The sequence below is a fragment of the Prinia subflava genome, chromosome Z (assembly GCF_021018805.1).
Source record: "Prinia subflava isolate CZ2003 ecotype Zambia chromosome Z, Cam_Psub_1.2, whole genome shotgun sequence".
NCBI lineage: Eukaryota > Metazoa > Chordata > Aves > Passeriformes > Cisticolidae > Prinia > Prinia subflava.
This window is the reverse complement of record NC_086283.1, coordinates 3,996,606-4,015,442: the sequence shown is the minus strand read 5'-3', so window position 1 is coordinate 4,015,442 and position 18,837 is coordinate 3,996,606. Positions and strand designations below refer to the sequence as shown.

General features: G+C 39.8%; 1 protein-coding gene across 1 annotated transcript in view; it reads right to left on the bottom strand.

The window, feature by feature from the left end:
- Positions 1-17,702, bottom strand: part of GATB (glutamyl-tRNA amidotransferase subunit B) — a 43,711-nt gene extending 26,009 nt beyond the window's left edge. The window contains exons 1-3 of the mRNA XM_063422963.1: positions 17,507-17,702; positions 15,431-15,581; positions 1,496-1,609 (exon numbers count right to left, since the gene is read on the bottom strand). Coding sequence (XP_063279033.1) covers positions 1,496-1,609; positions 15,431-15,581; positions 17,507-17,673 — 432 coding nt within the window. The 5' untranslated portion in view covers positions 17,674-17,702. The remainder of the gene's footprint in view (positions 1-1,495; positions 1,610-15,430; positions 15,582-17,506) is intronic.
- Between the last annotated feature and the right edge of the window lie 1,135 nt (positions 17,703-18,837).

Genomic DNA, 18,837 nt, shown 5'->3' with positions numbered 1-18,837 from the left:
TGATTTCAGTTCAACAGAGAAAGCACTAAAGGTAATTTGCAAACAATTTGTCTGTGATGTTTTTGATGTTTCTTCATGACGCGTAAAGAGATTTCAAAAGTCATACTTATTTCCTGCTATTTCACCTTTTTCCCCTTCAGGTTTGAAATGGGCTTTAAGATAGTTCTACACGTTTTAAAAAAAAGTATTGGCAATTCAAACTGCTAAGTTTGCTTTTCACATTCCCAGCAGGTCACTGCACAGCTCCCAATAAAAGGGCCTCTTAGTGGCTTACAAATATTTGCAAAGTTATCCCTAGAAACCAAATCAAAATTATAGCAACTTCACAGAAGCCTCACCCACCTAGAAGAAAATAAAAACAGAAAATAAAACCAGAAATCTCTTCTGAGATCCTGGTCTCCAGTGGAGAACTATAATATAATTCTCTTTCTAAGGTGGGAAGCAATTGTATTTGAAAATGTTTTGTGTAACTTCAAAATATTTTCAATGCCTGAACAAGAGTGGGAAAGAAAGTAACTTGATTAATAATACAGCATCTTTACAGACTCATCTGGGATCTGAGAGGTCTCCCACTCTGCTTCTCTGGATGCCTGAGACTCCTCACCTAAAGAGAGGACAAGCTAACATGCCTGATCTTTCCCAAATAAAATAAACCCATATATTTTTATTTTAATGTCATCAGATCTTCACCCCAAAAACACAGAAACTAAAAATAACTTCCTCCCTTTGATAGACTAGTGTTAAACTGAACATTCTGTACAAATAAGCTCATGCAAAAGTAAGTTAAAAATTAGAAAGGTTAATAACATTAAAGAGAAAAAAAGGCTCAAACACTGCTGCATCCTGTTGCAAGGACAGAAGTCAGGTTCTTAAACTACTTCAATATTTCTACATCCATATCAAATGCAGCAAAATACATCTGACTTCCAGTGGCACATTCTACACAATATGAAATCTACCAACAAATCACACTGCAAAGACTCGATTTCTCAGTTGTTTCGTTTTTTTTCACTTATTGGAACCATGACTGGAAAAGTTTTGAAGGGAAATTAAATATTTTTAGGTCCCTAAGAACACACACAAAAGACACTATTGTGTATCACAGACAATAGTGACACTGGAGCCTGTGTTTATACATTCACTTTAAATGAAGGACTTTTATCAGATTGCTTTTACCCTAACAGACAATTAGTACAAAACACCAGGAACGGAGAACTTAAGGGACAAAGCAGCTCCAGCTCCCAATCCAATTACATCAGGCTACTGGAATTGTGCAGCTAAGCAAGGAGTAAGCAATCACAGCAATCATATTCAATCAGTGAGCACCAGGGCACAGCTGCCTATTCCATCAGGGCACAGTGCAGCATCCTGTCGGGGTGAGCAGAGCACTGACTGCAGACAGAAAAAGCATCTCTACACTCCTCCCCTACTGCCATCCAGACTCCGGACTTGTGCTTCCTCCAGCCAGGAGGGACTAGCCATACTGCATACTTACAGGAAGATCTGCATAGAAGTAGTGTTTTCTGTCAAACAAGGACTTCTTGTTTATGCTGCAGTTGAGAGCCAGGCCTGTCATCACTGCTGCTTCTACACATCTCCTGTTGAGAACCTAAGGAAACATGACACATGGTTTTGCTCAGATACTCAGTATGTTACAAATGTGTCTCCCACACACTGCCTTATAAGGAGCACATATTCAATTTCACTTGCCTTCAGTCACCATTAGATCTCTTTCTTTGTGTGGGTAGTTCTTATTCATCATTAAAATTGTGGTAGCTATAAATCTGCAAAGCTTTAAGATGAAAAAACAAGCTATTCAGTCATTTTGTCATACCACATATGGAGGTGTGCACTGTTCTGGCTTGCTACTTTTGCAAACATTCAGTGCTTTTGAATCTTTGAGGGTACAGGAGACAAATCACAGCACATAATAACTGACTTGTAACCAGCTGTCAGATCATACTGGGAATTTGAAACACAGTGGATTTGCACTAGGGACTGCAGTGCTGTTACAGCAGAACACCCCAGAACACCTGTAACCCCAGAACCACAGCGAATTGATGAGTATCTACACAAACCATAGATTTTAATGCTTTGCTTAACCAGGACGAATTGATGCAAACTTACATCTTCGCTAAAACAGAACCCAAAAGAAAGCAATTGATCCCATGGCTACAAGTATGCATGTTTCCAGCATCCAAGAAACCCATGTGATTAAGGTTTTGCAGAATGCCATGTGATGTAAAGATCCAGGAAGGTCTTCACAAATAAAATAGGTAGAAGAAATAAAAGGTAAATGCAGTTTTTCACCATAGACTCATCATTCTCAGCACTACACCCTTCCATCTCCTCAGCAGGGTCAGATCCAGATGAGAAAGAAAATTTCACTCCAAGAGCTACTGACAAATGATGGTTTTTTTCAGATGTGCTCTCATTAATTTAACAGTTCGTTTAACTAACATCAAATGGATGAAACTGAAAAGGAAAAAAGACTGAATTTGTCTTAGTACAATTCTGACATGCTCACACTTACAGCATTTTGTAACAGGAACAGAACTTTATCCATCTTGTTCTGCACTATACAGCTGCCAAGAAGTCTATTTCTAGCAGGACCATTAAAGGAGCACATTATGTAAAAGAATGAACATGACTTCATCTGCATTGACCAGAACATAAAAGGCTTAAACAATGTTTTCTTCATGTTTCTGACAGTATTTACCTTTTATATTCTCCAGCCTGATTTCTGAAAACATATTAAGCAGCTGTACATTTCCCATCATCCCTTCAGCCAGAAAATTAATCTCTTTTACTCATTTAGTTTTTAAAAATCAAAATAGTAAGAGAGGACATGGGCAACTCTTCATGTAACAAAAACTTTAAAATTGCTTTTACAAAAAAGAAATTAAATATTTAAGACATTTAACAAGGGAACTTTCAGATCTTTAGTGTAGCTATATATGGCTAACTAGAACACATCATCTGTTCAGGCATATTTTACTTATTAAAAAATTTAAGAGATACATAAAGCAAATTCTAGACAGGAAAAAAGGAAGAACAATCTCCCTTTGAAATATCAATCCACAAGAAAATGCACAAAATTAGTCCTGACTCTAATCTAAACAAAACTGGTAACTACAAAATTTTAATTTATTTTACTAGCATAACTGCAGTTTATTATATAGTAGATGATCCTGTTTTCAGTAATTAAATGCTTCCAGACAGTACAGACACTTTATTTTACTGTTTAAGGAATTCTGTAACAGTGGTAGTCAAACTGTTTGATGTTTAAAATATCATCATATTTCTAAATATACATGCAAATTTCCTCTTCCTAAAGCCTTATGGCACAATCCTGTTCAGCTTTACAAATTAGGGAGGACCCTGCCAGTCAGTCCTTTAAAAACTGGCCACCAGAAACCCACTAAACCTCCATAAGGACTGGTAGACTCAAAACAGCACTGCTTCAAAGCAGTGAGCCGTATCTTGCTACAATTCCTGATGGTGCAGGGGTTGACTGACTGCAATCAGCAAACAAGACAAACTCCAGCTCCCGAGTCACAATCAGCGAAAGCTTCATAGCACTTCATTGCGCTTCAATTTTTACTTCAAACAGGGTACTCTGGATCTTACTTACTGTCCTAAGCCATAGCACTGTTTTGAGGTGAATCAAAGAATCTCCACATATATACTACTTAAACAGAGAGACTCTTTTGCTCTACTGCTGATGAAACATTTTGGCGGGTCTGGAGTAAAAACATAAAGAATTATTTTTTACGTAGTATTACTAAGCATTTAGATGACTCTGATGTGTACGTGTCCCCAGCGGACTGGTCCGTAGTAGCCAAATTATTTTATATGCACCATTACTCATTCAACTTCCCGTGCTATTCCTTCACCAATCTCAGTGGCGAGAGAAGGCCTTGCAAAGCAGATCCTTCCTGCTATGGCACACTGAGATGGCTACCATGCCAATCTGCTTCCTCTGTGTGCCTTTAAATAAAAAACCCAAACCCAACCAGATTCTCTTCTTTTTCAAAAATCAAAACTTATCTAATACTGCTTCATGTCTGAAGTGACTTTTACTACCCACTGCCATGACTCAGGCTGTAGGCACAAAGCAGAATTGTTAAAGCAAACCACTACCTTCCCTTCAAAACAAGCCTTGCTTTTCAAATAATCTGCAGTGATAAACATCAATTCAGTATGTGAAACTTCCCATACTAATGACCTAGAGTAAGTCCTCTAGCTTGTTTATACAGTAAGCTGTTATTAAGTTGACAGCTTTGACTAGCACCAAAGATTTAAATTACTGGCTTGAATTGACAAGCTGCCTGTCTGCTGTGTTAGCAAAGTACTGGACTTGAAAGCAAGCTGTGTAGTTCCTGCAGTAGCTATGGACAAAATACAATAGCCTATGAAGACTTCTTCAATATTTCTGCTCTTCTAAATTGGAAGCATCCCTCCTAGCACTTGAAGAAAATCCTAGAGAGTGATTACAAAAGGCAATGTAAACTGTTTGTATTGAAACGTGTATGTATGAAACTCATGAAAAACCTTAACAATGGCATCACAACACCAGCACCATTTCCCTTGTAGCTACGGTCTCCTGCTACAGCACCATGGTAACTGAGCACTGAAGGAATGAAAGAACAGTCCAACCAACCTCTCCTTTTCTGCTGCTTGTCTATTCCTTACATCTAGAACATAAGTGGAAAGACTCCTTTTAAAAATTTATCTTTATTCGTAAGTTCAGTTTAGTCAAGACCTTAGTTTTAAGTATAATATTCAATAGCTATTCAAAACTATACACAATACCATCAACAGTACAAATTCCCACCAAAATAAATTTTCTAACATATTTTTCTTTAACAACAGGTTTAGTCCTTATATTAATATATTAAAGAAAGTTGGCACCATTTTACGTAACATAAAGATAGATGTTTCTGTATTTAGTAAATTAGCATGTTTAGATTTTGAAGAGGGTAGGTATGCAGCTTCTTGTTTTGCTAATGAGTATTATACAGGATAATTGGGGGAAAAAGAAGAAATACCTAAATAAGTCTCCTGAAAAAAAGTTTCTTTTTGCTACCTCTTACAAAAAACCAATAATCTCTGCAGTAAGATTTGCACCCAGGAAGCATATCTTACAGAAGAAAATATTTCTTGTACTAAAAACAGTAAAATCAAAATAAATCCCCAGAAATTTGTGAAGTTTTTGATTGTAGGTCACACAATAATAAAGTAGATTTAATATTCACTGGTTATCTTAAGACCTTCAATCCTACTTACAATCATGAAAAAAACAGCATTAATCAGATTACCTACAGGACTATTTATCTAAGAAACATTTAATTTTAGCTCCTTTTCATTCAAAAAAATATCTGAAAGACGGAAGTAGTACAACATACTCAGCCAGCTCTCTGTAGACCAGACACTAATCTTTAGAAACCTCAATAGATGTATCTAATCACATTTTCAAGTACTCCTATTTCATCTCACTCTGATTTTTATTTGCTTCTACTACTGGATATACTCAGTCTTACTATTCTAGCTGTGCTAAAAGTACAAAATTGCCGCAATATATAGTTCTTTGAAGTGCAATCGTAAGTTAAACTTCAAAATAGAATACCCTTATATGTACTTAGTCCCAGGGTAATTGTGGCTGTTCAGTCTGACACTGTAAATGACTACTTACTGCTCTGCAGCATTCTGCCTTGGCATCCTCCCACACAGAGAGAAGGGACCAACTGGAGCTATGCATGTACATTCTGTACATGCAATAAATCAAGAGCTGACCACTTCCCAAATTTACTTCAATAGGTTACAATCAGACTCCATCCCCCAAAACATAAAAACAAAAACAAAAACAAAAACACACACACACAAAAAAAAAACCCACAAAAAACCCCACAAACACAAACAAACAAAAAAAAAAACACAACCAAAAAACACCACAAAAAACCCACAAAAAAACCACCCCAAAACCATCAAAAACAAACAAACAAACAAACAAACAACAAACAAACAAATTTTAAAAAAATCAAGACAACTTAAGTCCTGTCATTTGTTAGGTGTTCAAAGAGTCCACATTCCAAAATCTGAGGAATCAAATTTCAGAGAAAAATTTAAAAGCTCCAGTTACTGTCCTCTGCTCTTAGTCCAGCATGCTACTTCACAGCAGGTTTGCTGCCCCAGTATGAGCATTATGTTCTTTTCTCTAAGGAAAGGGGCAAGACAGAAGAGATGAAGCACCAGACATTTTAAATTGATAGCTTTATCAAAAGAGATTCCAGCTTAAGAGAACAAAATGACAACTCATAAACTGAAACAACAAAGGCGATCAGAGGCATTAAACATACTTAATGCACTTTGTAACTTTACTTTTACATAATCTGGTACCAAAGCTATACACTGCTCTACAAAACATACAATTGCTGACCTTGTCTAGTGGCAAAGTGGGCTTGTGGTGATGCAGCACACAATGATTCCAGTCATATCTAAAAACTACGCAGTTCTGTCATCAAGAAGTTCTGCCAGCTCCCAAACACACTGTTTCAGGTGTGCTCAGCAGAATAAGAGCTTGTCAAAGCTGAACAGCTAGGCTGAAAGCTTGTATCACAAGGCTTAGGATGGAGGAAGCATCTTCTGGTGTCACTGATGACCACAAAAATGCAGCAGCAGTAGGGGGAAATGCTGATCCCCGGGAGCAAGAAAAACGGAAGGTAACACCAGATACAAAGACATTTCAAAAATGACACACTTGAAGGTTTCTCAGCCCAACAGCAGTTGCTAGAAGAAACACAGAAGGAAAAATCCATTCAAACCACTGTGCAGGCGAAATGCTCAATGGTCTCAATAGAATAAATTTGTTTTCTGGGAAGCAACCAATCAAGATCATATCTCTGATCCCATCAGCAGCATCCAAAAACAAATAAAATTCTACCCAGCAGAACTAGTTCCAAGGAGAACCCACAGAGAAGACAGGACAATGCAACAGTGATACAGTGGTTCATGAAAATTCATAACGAAATGCTGTGTTTATGTGGTGCTCCCATAAAGAAGTTCAGGACCTCTCTAATATCCATGCTCTCCTTGTTGACATCAGTCTTCTGCATCTGCCACATGGTGGTTTTTGACCTGTCCTAAGGATGCTCCCTCTTTACTGCCAGCTGGAATTTAAATCCAGCTGCTAATGCCATCTGATCCAGGACATGTTTAACGCAGGAAGACCCAGGGATAATATTTCACTGCTGCTGGAGGTAGGGGACTGAGCAATGGCTAAAAGTTTAGTTACAAACTATGATCAAATCCAAAGGCAACAAGGTGTTTAATGAGAACCATCTCAGACCTTTCTTCCTACACTGAGTTGCAGAAAAAAAGAAGATACTTGAATGTAAATATCACCTGCCTTCTTCAACATAACACAGATAGTTTAATTTCTTAAAAGAAGACACTCAGAGCATTTAGGACAAAATAGTTTGTAAATGAACTCCTACCCTGTTCCTCCTAGCAGACAGTCCTTTGCTTGTAGGCTTGTTGAGAGCCAGCTCTGTGGTTTTCTGAGTCACAAATCCTGATCTTTGATATCCATTTACTGTCACTTTCTATTATTTCTAAGTCTTGGATATTTGCTCCTTCTTGCAATTTTTGTGTGTCTGAGAGCCCACACTAAACTCTCAGCCCCTTGCTCTGATTCCCTCACTCCTTTTTTCTCCAACAGCTACCTCCCAAAACATGCTTATTTCTTCTCAGCCATCCTTCCCTGCAGGCTGACCCAGATCTCTTAAGAGAGCACAATATAACAAATCAGGAGTAAAGCAGAAGTGGTCTTTTACCCATAGATAAAAGATTATACTGATTCAGGAAAGCAATAGGCAACGTAATGCAACAAGTCTTGCAAAGAGCTATTAAGAAATTATTTGAGGGAAATTGCAAGAGAGCAAAAGGAAATTATTTGCTTTTAACAAAGTTCTTCTGCAATAGCAGAACCAACAGAGACTAATTTCCTTTAAATAACATCCCTAGTTTGTTTTACCTAAGCAGTGACCCCAAAACTCTCTCTGCTGTGACTCCTCTACTTTCTCCTCCTTTCATCAAACATCCCAAAGTGAGTATAAAGTGTCACAAGTATCTGAAGAGCAGCAACCCAAAAAAAAGCTGAGATCAGTGGGGAGACTAAATCGATGATTTCCTCATCATATGCTTGCTAATATATTCATAACAACCCTCTACCAGCCTAAAGATTTTTGGAGGAAAATTTGTCGGAACTTGGCAGCAAAATTGCAAAACAAGTATTTCTGTATAGAAAACAATAGTCCTTGTGGCAAAATCTGCATATGTAACTAATACACATCACTTGCAGAGGTTTACATAATCCTCCCAAAATCAAATACAGTCATATTTAAGGTGGCAAGGTGACTGATAATCAGAGAGAACACAAAGAAATTAATTTTACCCTAGGAACCAATTGCAGCCTAATTGTGCCAAGATAAATTTCAAACAAAATACAAAAACCTGACAGTTATGCAACATTACTCACCAGACAGCTAACCACGAAGATAACAAAGACATAGTCTACAATTATCTGTCATTACTGTTGGACAATGCTTCCCTAAACAGCTTTTAATGAAAGACTCTTCAAAGAAACAATTGCTAAGAAGAAGAATGAAGTAGCAAGATGTTTGTTTGCAAAGTTAAAATGCTAAGAAATTGGCAGAACCATGAAACTTTTAAGAGAGCACTGCTTACATGCACATATATACAACATACCACCCTGGATTTCTTCAAATGGAGTCACCTGGAACCACACTGTCTACATACTGTGAGAAAACAAAATCAAATCAAAAACTCAAGGATGCCAGAACACCTATAGTGACTGACAACAGAGGTAATAGAAATCTGCAACAACAAATCCCCTCTCAGGTACAACTTAAATTCCCAGACCACTGAGAAAAGCTACTGCAAACATCTAACATGCATTTCAGCAGCAATTTCGAAATGAATTCAGAAAGGGGGGATACTGTCATGTCATGCAGTAATTGTGCTGTCCAAAAGTGTCAAAGATGGCAGAATAACTGCAGAAATAGGACTGCATGATGGCAACTCCTGCTCCCACACTAAGAAGTAGAAAAATAACTGTGTAAAACAAAAGGTAAAGCAATTAAAAATAAACAACACAAAAGGAAGCAAGAGAAAATACACAGGCAACATCATTGATGCATCGAAGAATCTACTGAAATAGGTGGTAACAAGATTTTGTATCAACTTAATGCCATCCTAACTGGCAAGTTTGCATCAGCCACAGGGACCAGTTAAGGATGAACAGTAAAGCCAAGGAGAACAGAGAGCTCAACAGTTACTAAGGTGCTAAGGAGACAGCCCAGCCTGAATTGTTAGCCCTGACAAAAAGATGAAAACACTCAGAATGAGGGTCAAAAATACTCACAAATATATGAGACAAGAGCAAAAAGTGAGAGAAAATGTTATAAGAAACTCCTTCAAACCTTAAGAGAGGAGCAACAAATGTCACAAAATACTTCAATACACAAGAGCAGACGTCTCCAGAAAAAATGGCCTAAGTATGATATAAAGTTGACCTAAGCAACTGCAGGAACAGAGGAAATACAACATTTCTCAGACATAAGTGAAGGAGCTTGGTTCCAGAGGTAAACTCAGGGCTGTGAATGATCCTATGGTACAAGAAGAAATAGAATGAGAAACAACCTACACCATAGCCTAGTCCTGAAAATCACCTGAAGCTAGCATATCTTATAATCTTTCAAAGGCCTTTTCTGACCAGTACAACAGCTTTGAACTGACTAATAGTTTGAAATTATGTAGGCAGGCTTTAATTCACCATGAACTTGGACATTGACAGGTCTACAAACCACAGAGTCATCCTCAGGAAGCAATGGTTTAAAAGCCTAATTCACTCCTTTAGTCTTTTTCTAAATTATTTGGGATTTTCTTCATAGAAGCTTTCTGGACTCCAAACCCAGCAAGCTGGGACTGTGTGAGCAAGAAAAAGACTCCCAAGCACTGACTATTCAATGTATGCTGCAAACCCAAATATTATCAGGAAAGAAAGAACTGCAACAGAAAGCTACCATCAAATTCTATTAAAAAAAGTCCTCTTTTGTTCTCCTAAGTACAATTACTACAGTTTTAGTGAAATAAGTAATGAGGAGTTTAACTGAACCATAGGTAAAGTGGCTTAAAACAAGCATGAGCTCACTTTTTTCATCAGGCCTTGCCACTAGTTTATTTTTAGAGGAGAGCTCATGGATACAAAAACCTAGCCATCATATAGTTTCAAAGAAAAGAAGTAAATGTATGTAATGGAAGCTAAAAACCATCCATACAACAATCAGAAGATTTTTCAGCTCCCCATGAAAAGCGCATGCAATTAAAACTGTAGTTATCAAAAATCAAGCTAAGAAGCAGGCTTTTTTTCAAAACAAAATAGTACAAGAAGTGAGTAAATTCACACGCATGCCAGCAGGAATGTTAAAACAAAACTGAAATCACAAGTTGGTAAAGCAGCTGTTGCAATCACCAGACTTAACAGGCACAGGATATAAAAAAAAATAACAAACCCAGTTTTAAGCTGTAATATATAAATTCTGGTCTCAAATGCTGTTCCTGTTCCAATATGAATAGCTGACAGACAGATCCACCAAAATCTCACACAAGCATCTCAGAGCCTTCGGAAGCAAATGCATCAGATAAATCCTGTATATTCTGATGAATTGTGGATGTTATTTAAGTCTGATAATCCATCACCCAAAACATCTGGAAAAACACTGGGTACCTGCCACTGCCAAGAATACATGGAGACTCCCTCTATAATGCCAAACTGGGTATTAACCCTGTAGCATGCCTGGGCAGCCCCCTCAGCAGCCCAGCACTGCAAGGCAACAGCCAGATCCAGGTGCTCTCAGTGACTGCGCAGTGCTGCGCTGGCATCTGCCAGCTTTGGACAAGCCCAAGCTCAGAGGTGAAGGTGCCAGAGGTGCAAGGTCAGAAGAAATAAGGGCCGATAACTGCTCTAGCACTGCCCTCCTCCATGAAAAGGAGTGATCTGGTTGCTGCAAGTGTTTCTGAAAAGTCTGCTGTAAAAAAAGATAAAATAGGTGCTCTTCACACTAAGAATAGAATGAAATTCAAATGCATGAGAAGTATTAAAAATTCTGAAATATTTAAGACTGTAGGGCTAATATTCATTCAAATCTTATATATTTAAATTTTGGATATGTAAATCCTGGATTATTTCTTTATATACTTGCCTACAAAAGATTGCCTACAATAGGATCATGGTTTCTCTTCAGTCATGCAGGAGACAAATGTAAAATGTGTGACAAAGACTAAGCACTGACAAAAAGGTTTCAGCCTTTAGCTTCCAGATCTACTATCTTATTTCTGTAGCTGAGCTATAATTAACTTTTAGCCAGCCATCTCCATCATGAAAATAGATAATCATGGATTCTTTTTCTGTGAGCCCAGTTTTAACTTTAAAAACCTTTCTAAAGCCTCTCAGAATTTTCAGAGGCTAAATCAGACTGGAAGAGGAACCACATTTATGGATCCTCAGAAGAATTTTAGTCCAGTCTGCAGTCTAATGCACTATTTGCTACTATGTATAGAATAGTTTTCCGAAGATACCAAGCCAAGATTATTGCCAAGTCCATTCACAAGGTAAAAACCCCAGGCTTTTGCAAATTTCATTACATAAAATGAAATGTATGCAGTCAGATGTAGTCCCAAATTGTCAGTGGACAAAGAATTGGCTGGATGGTGGCACTGTAAGTGCTGTGGTCATGCATTCAATGTCCAAGTGGAGACCAGTGACGAGTTGTGTTAAGTGGTCTCAGCTGGGACCAGAGTTGTTTAATATCTTTGTCAGTGACAGGAACAGAGGGGTCAGGTGCATTCTCAGCAACTTTGCTGATGGCAACAAGCTGTGTGGTGTGGGGTGGTGTGGAGTGGTCAATATGCTGGAGGGCAAGGATGCCCTCCAGAGAGATCGGGGCAGGCTTGAGAAGTGGGCCTGTGCAAACCTCATTAAGTTCAACAAGGTTAAAGTGCAACAGATCAGGGCAATCCTAAGCATCAACATAGGCTGGACAGAAAATGGACTGACAACAGCCCCAAGGAGAAGGACTTGAGGGTGTTGGTTGAGAAAACGATCAGCATAAGCCAGCAAAGCACATCTGTAGTCCAGAAAGCAAACCATGTTCTGGGCTACATCCAAAGCAATGTGGGCAGCAGGTCATGGGAGAGGATTCTGCCCCTCTGCTCCGCTCTTCTGAATTCCCACCTGGAGTGCTACATCCTACTCAGGGACCTCCAACATTAGAGGGACATGGACCTACTGGATAGTCTGAGGAGCGCCATGAAGACTACCAGAGGGCTGGAACACCTCTCCTATGAATACAGGCTGAGAGAGTTGGGGTTGTTCAGCATTGAAAAGAGAAAACTCTGGAGAGACCTCACAGCACCCCCCAATACCCAAAGAGGATCTAGAAGAGAGCTAGAGGGACATTTTACAAGGGCTTGTAATGATAGGACATGGTTTTAAATTGACACAGGGCAGGTTTAGATTAGATGTTACAAAGATATTCTTTACTGTAAGGGTGCTGAGGCACGCGCACAGCACATGCCCAGAGAAGCTGTGGCTGCCCCACCCCTAGAAGTGTTCAAGGCCAGGCTGGATGGAGCTCTGAGAAGCCTGGTGGTGGAAGGAGGCCCTGCCAATGTAGCGGGGCTGGAACCAGATGAGCTGTAAGGTCTCTGGTACTCAAACCATCCCAAGATTCTATGATTCTATCATCATTTCTTCCCATCTCATGCCAAATAGGAGGGCACCTGCATAGCTCCCCTTGCCTGTAGCTGCCTCTCAGAGGCACTTTATGAGAACAGCACAGTGAAATGGCCATGCCACTTCCACTGTGATGACCCTCCCAAGGCCTACTTGCAGCAGAAGCATAAAATAAGCTGTATTAACCTTACAGGAAGCAAATATAGAAAGGAAAGCTGGAGGAGGGGTAAACACATTCTTCTAGTTTCACCTTTCCTGTCTAGAGCACAGCAAAAGCTCACAACAACACCCACTGTGACCCAGAAATGCACAGCAACCTGAAAAGCTCCCTTCAGCACCATCATTTCTGGTCCCACAGTGAAGGAGCAAATACTAAGACAGCTCTCTATCACAACCATCTTGTTGTCACACAGTAAATTTAAATCCCTGTGACGCTGAAAACTGTCCCTACAATTCTCTGGTTAAAACAGCAGTCATTCTCTTCTAGAGACAGCACAACAACTGTGTAAAAACTCTAATGCTATTTTTTCATTTTTCAACAAAATGGAGTCCAAAAGAAAGGCCAAATATTTCTCTTCTAAGTATTATTCAGCATTCCTAATAACCTAACATTCATTAAAATGGTTTTTGTTGGTTTGGTTTTATTCTTTAAACACTCCGAATTTTCAAAAACTACCTTCCATCTTTCAAAATTTACCAAAATCCAATTCTGCCTCAGATACTATTACCACGTACAAATTTACATATAGAAAACAAGCCCATCTGATTCCAGAACAAATGCTGGTCTCTCAGCAGCAGCAGGTACAACAGGAAAATAAAGCTATGACTACTGATTGGATTTTGCATCACATGCTAACGTGCAGGAACATGTCTTTTGTAACATCCACTTTCAATTCTATTCTCACCAGTACTACAGTAAGAAAAGTCTTTCTTCTCTTTGTATAGATAAAAAGCAGCCAGTAGAACCTAACACAGCATCATTACTTTAAAATTAACCTAATCATTCTGGATTTTTTCTTCTGAGGTGCAGTTATTTTCTCTACCAAAGCCCACATGTACTGGGGTCTTCTCATAAAGGTCATACAAAGCCTCACTTTAAAGCCTCACTAATAAAGAAAACAGACACACACACATACTGCACCCTTGATAAACAGTAAGGAACAGAAAAATTAAACTCTTCATAAATACTCATTTTTGTTCACTCAAGAACAGCTTTTTTCTTGACTGAAGACCAGCATCACATATTTTAAGAAAATTTCTGTGTATTAACAGATTAAGTAGAAGGTCCAAATCCAGAATCTTGAACTCATATATTTTCTGACTAATCTGGCCCTGGCCCCAAATGAAAGTAACTAATTTTCTGTCTTTAAGTCTAGCTAGACTCTTCTAAAACCTAATTATTGCATAAGATTTCCATTATCTCCTCAAAGTTTTCCAAATTTCCATATAGTTAGATCTGAAACTCAGCTCTGAATTGCCACTGCAACCAGAGTGAAGTCCCAATTTTATCAGCATCTAAACTTCACTTACTTAGTTTTCAACACCTTTGCAAATACAAAAATAAAAATAACAAGGTAATTTTCCTTTCTAATGATCATGACATACTATCAAGACCCTAGAAATCTGGCCCCAAATTAGTTCTCAATTTTAGATTATCTGAGGCTATTTTATGGTGATGAAAATCATCTTCAACTAGATTTAAAAATATATTTCTCTAACTGAAATTCAAATCTGCACTTAAATGAATATTGTCAGTGAAACGTTTCTGCTTTAAATAATTAGACCCCATTATAGTCTCTGCAGAGTTGTTGCATGTGGCAATGCTAAGTATTCAATATTTATTTTCACTGTATTGTGAGAGCTTATGTTATAATTTTTTAACTTTTATTTTTATATTAAACTTGTTAGGTACTCAGAAAATTCTACAGCAATACTGTCATAGCCATCATGGTTATAATTAAGCTGTGAATTCAAACACTTATTAAGTTTTCACTAATAAACCTTACTGCTAAGTGCTAGCTAGTTATTCTGACCTATTAATCCCCAATGTCTCACACAGATTACTTTTTTTTTTTATTAATTGTTTTGCTCTGGAAACAGGAATGGTTGACACTTGCCTAAATTGGAGACTTTCTACTCAGGAAGCAAACTAACTCCTCAGTGAGACATTCCAAATGACAAATGACAGCAACATAAACAAACATATGGCAAAACAACATCAAATAGCCACTCAGAAATCTAAGATGTTCTTCTCTCACTGGACTTCAGGCATCACTCATATTTAAAGAATTTCCTGTATGGCATACTAACTAAACGCTACCACTCTGGCCTCAAAGAAATACCACAATCCATTCACTGTGTTGAAGAGACACTCCTGATTTTTGTCCTTTGCAGGGAATATAAAGTATCTGAGGCAATAGCTAGGGAGTGAGGAAATTGAAAAGAAACAGACCTAGGCATCTCATGTTATGAAACAAACAGAAATTAGAAAAGTAAGGAAAAGTAGTCACATATGTGACTTTAGTCAAATCCTGGGAAGAATAAAATATTAGATACATACACAAAGTTGTCTGACATTAATCCTGACATAAATATAATTGCAGCTTAACTTACTGGTAAAGTTCCTGGTAAAGAGGCATCAAAAAAAGATACCAAAGAGTTAGGAGGTGCTGCAAACTGGACTTGGGAACCAGAGAAGAGTTTTGAGTTGGAACTGATCTGTGCATGAATCTCCAGACCCACAATTGGTATCCATGGAGCAAATCTGTAAAGGAAAGAGGAGAAGTGAGAAACAATTTAAATATAGATGATGTTAAAATCCATGAAAACCTAGAAACAAAAGAATTAGGAATGCTTAATTTATAAAAAAAATTAAACTGTAAGCATAAAATCATTGTAAACAGTGTTGTAAATACATCTACACTGTAGTGGGAAAAGCTGTGCTGTGATACTGGACAACAGAAGCTATGGGGACTACATGGCAGTGTTCATTATATGCAAAAAAGAATGTCATAAAAAATGTAATGGTTTAAAACTTTTAACTTTTCCTTACACAAGAAATCTCAGAGAAATTAATGAGGCACACTTGCATGCTGGATGAACCCTAATTTGGTGCCTCGTGAAATCCCCAAATCATCATAAATATGAATTACTTCTCAGGTAGTTTGATAAATCTCCAACAGACAGGTGGCATAATAAATTATGTATTCTCTGTCAGATAGATGCTGGGAAAGGTGGCTCTCCAGAGCAGCGTTAGTAGAATATTAGCATAAACATTAGTAATCTGGTAATAGAGAAATCATCATTTCAACTGGAGAGCTACTGTTCTCTGAATGTATTCCACAGAATAAAGCTTCTTCATATCATCTAAAAAGTAATTGCAATTCTCACATCCATAACCTTTATATGGACAAGAGGAAAAGGTCACCTTTACAGTATGAATTGCTTGACAGTTTCTGTAAGTAATTATCTGGCCTTGTACAAATGAACTGGCACAAATAATATTTCAGTGATGAAATCACATTTTTGTGTCAGAATACTTCAGCAGTGTGAGCACCCAGATGAATAGAGATAAGCAAGCTATGGAAAAACATCAAACAAATATATCAAGTACAGCATTCTTTTCAAAGGTAAACATTCTACCTTGCCAGGATTTTAGTTCTCCATCTGCCCCCCAACAGTTGAGGACATCCCTACAAACACCAAACTAGTGATGCACATGCCACTTATATTGATGCTTTACGAAGAAGAATGTTATCATGAAAGATTAAGGTTCAGATGTTTAAAGGAGCTAATACATTTTCTTTACCTGAAATAACATTATTCTTCAGTATTTTCAACTGATCATACAAATGCTTCAAGGTTTAAGAAATAATGTGGGCTTTTACGCTTTAGAGGCATATTGTTTACTGTATTCTTCAGAAATGTCTTTCTGTCATATCATGGCATTAAAAATTACACCAGGCTTTGCTTAATCAGTGTGCTGGCTTACACTCAAGAGAAAAAGGTACTGCATCAGTCAGTCCTTCAATCCTACTAACAACACTCATGAGGCACCTGGAGCTTCTTGCTGTGTTTGTTCAAGGACTGTGTTTATCTGTGTCTCTAAAGAATAAGCAGCACACTTCTGCCGGTGTCTACACAATTTTCTCGAAGTGATCAGCTGTGCAGAAACTCGTGGGACACCAGAGAACAGAGCCTGTTCAGGCCGTGGTTTCAGCTGCAGCAGAAATAAAATGCTCTGTTTCAGGCACGCTGCCTAAATCTCATAATACTCCACTGGAAGAGGAAGCCTCTTCTGGACTAGAATGACCCAGGAAAGCACGCTCATGAAAGCGGGTGCAGCCCCGGCTGTTCATTCCCGGCACACGTGAGCGCTCACGCTTCCCGAGCTGCGGGCTCTTATCGCAGCCAAGCGTGTCAGAGGGTCACGGCCCCGCTGCCGCAGCAATTACCGCCTGCGCCTCGGGGAGGGCTGCGAGATAAACGCGTGCTGAGCAGGCGCTGCCAGCAAGCTGTGCATGCCTTACACCGCTCAGAAGCCGGAATTTACAGCGGACCCCGCTGCTGTCGCCGCCGCTGCCGCGCTCAAGCCCGGAGCCCCAGACCCGGCCCCGCCCCGAGGGCGGGATGCCCCATGGCAGAACCAGCTGCACCGGCCCCTCTCCCCGCGCCGTACCGGCACCGTACCCGCTCTTCCCCGCCGGCACCGCCCCGACTCTCGCGTTACAGGCGGCAGCCCTCTGCCCGCCGGGCAAAGGACCGGGCCCGCGCCCCGGCCGCCCCGCGCCGCACTGCCGCGCCCGGCGCCAGACCCCGCCGCAGCCCCGCGCCGCCATGGCCACCACTGCCGCCATGGCCCCGCTAGCGGCTGCCGGGCGCCCGCAGCGGCCCCTGGGAAATGCAGTCCGCGATGGCTGCGCGAAGCGCGGGCTGGGCGGGCGGACTACAACTCCCATCAGGCCGCTCGGCGTGGCGCCGGCTCCGCCCCCACGGCGAGGTCTGTGGCTGCAGGCCCGGTGCTGTTCCCGGGAATGCTGAAGTGGGGGCTGGGCATCGGTCTTGGCTGTTGTTTAAAACACATTAGGTGGCTCAGGTCCTCCAAGTCGGTTGTATGTGATTTTCTTCTGGGCTCACGCTGACACAAAACCGGCTGCTGTTTAATCGGCGGCCGTTTGCAAGCCTTGGGCATCAAATGATGCAGCAGCACGCGGTTGAGATCTTGGAGTTTCTCTTACGTAGAGCAGCAAGGCTCAGTCTCGGCAGGGCGTGGGGATGTTCTGTGGCAATAAAGGATCTTGTCCAGGGCGTATGCAAACATCTTTAATACTTATGTAGCTACGTTGCACAGATAACAGAATTAATGACAGTCCGTCCCAAGCCACAGGTGTGTGTATCTTAAATGGGAATGAACATGAGCTGTTGTTGCTTGCGTCTTCTGTGCAGCGTGTCAGTGACTGCCAACAGAAGCTGGCCAGCCACACACACATCGGTGAGGCTGATTTCTTCCAGCAGAGGACAGCGGTGCACACAGGCACTGGAAAATTTCTTGGAACCTGTATGGCCTCTTGTCTTCCCAAGATCCAGTATGAGAGGCTAAATGGTTCTGAATCATGCAGAAGATAATATACCCAAGTAAGAAAGTGTCTTATAAATATAGTTTTGTAGCACTGATTTTCTGATGTGTTTATATTTTAAATAAATTACCTGGAAGTGCTGTATCAGAAGAACGAGTTGAGAGTTCCCTTCAGCAGACACTGATCTGTAGATACTTGTATCTTGTTTTAATTAGTTTGTCACATTCCATTTTTGGGATATATCCTTCCCTTGTACAAAAAAGAGTGACCAAGAAAAAATTCCTTTCTGATAGAGAAGTGACCACAGGTCGTCTCACATATGTTATGGACATGGAGGAAACATTGGAGTGACCTTTTTCCTTCTCTCCTGTGGGAAACCTCTTCACATATGAGGTAAACTAATATAAAGTCTGTATAGTAGTCTTTAAGCCAATGAAGAATTTA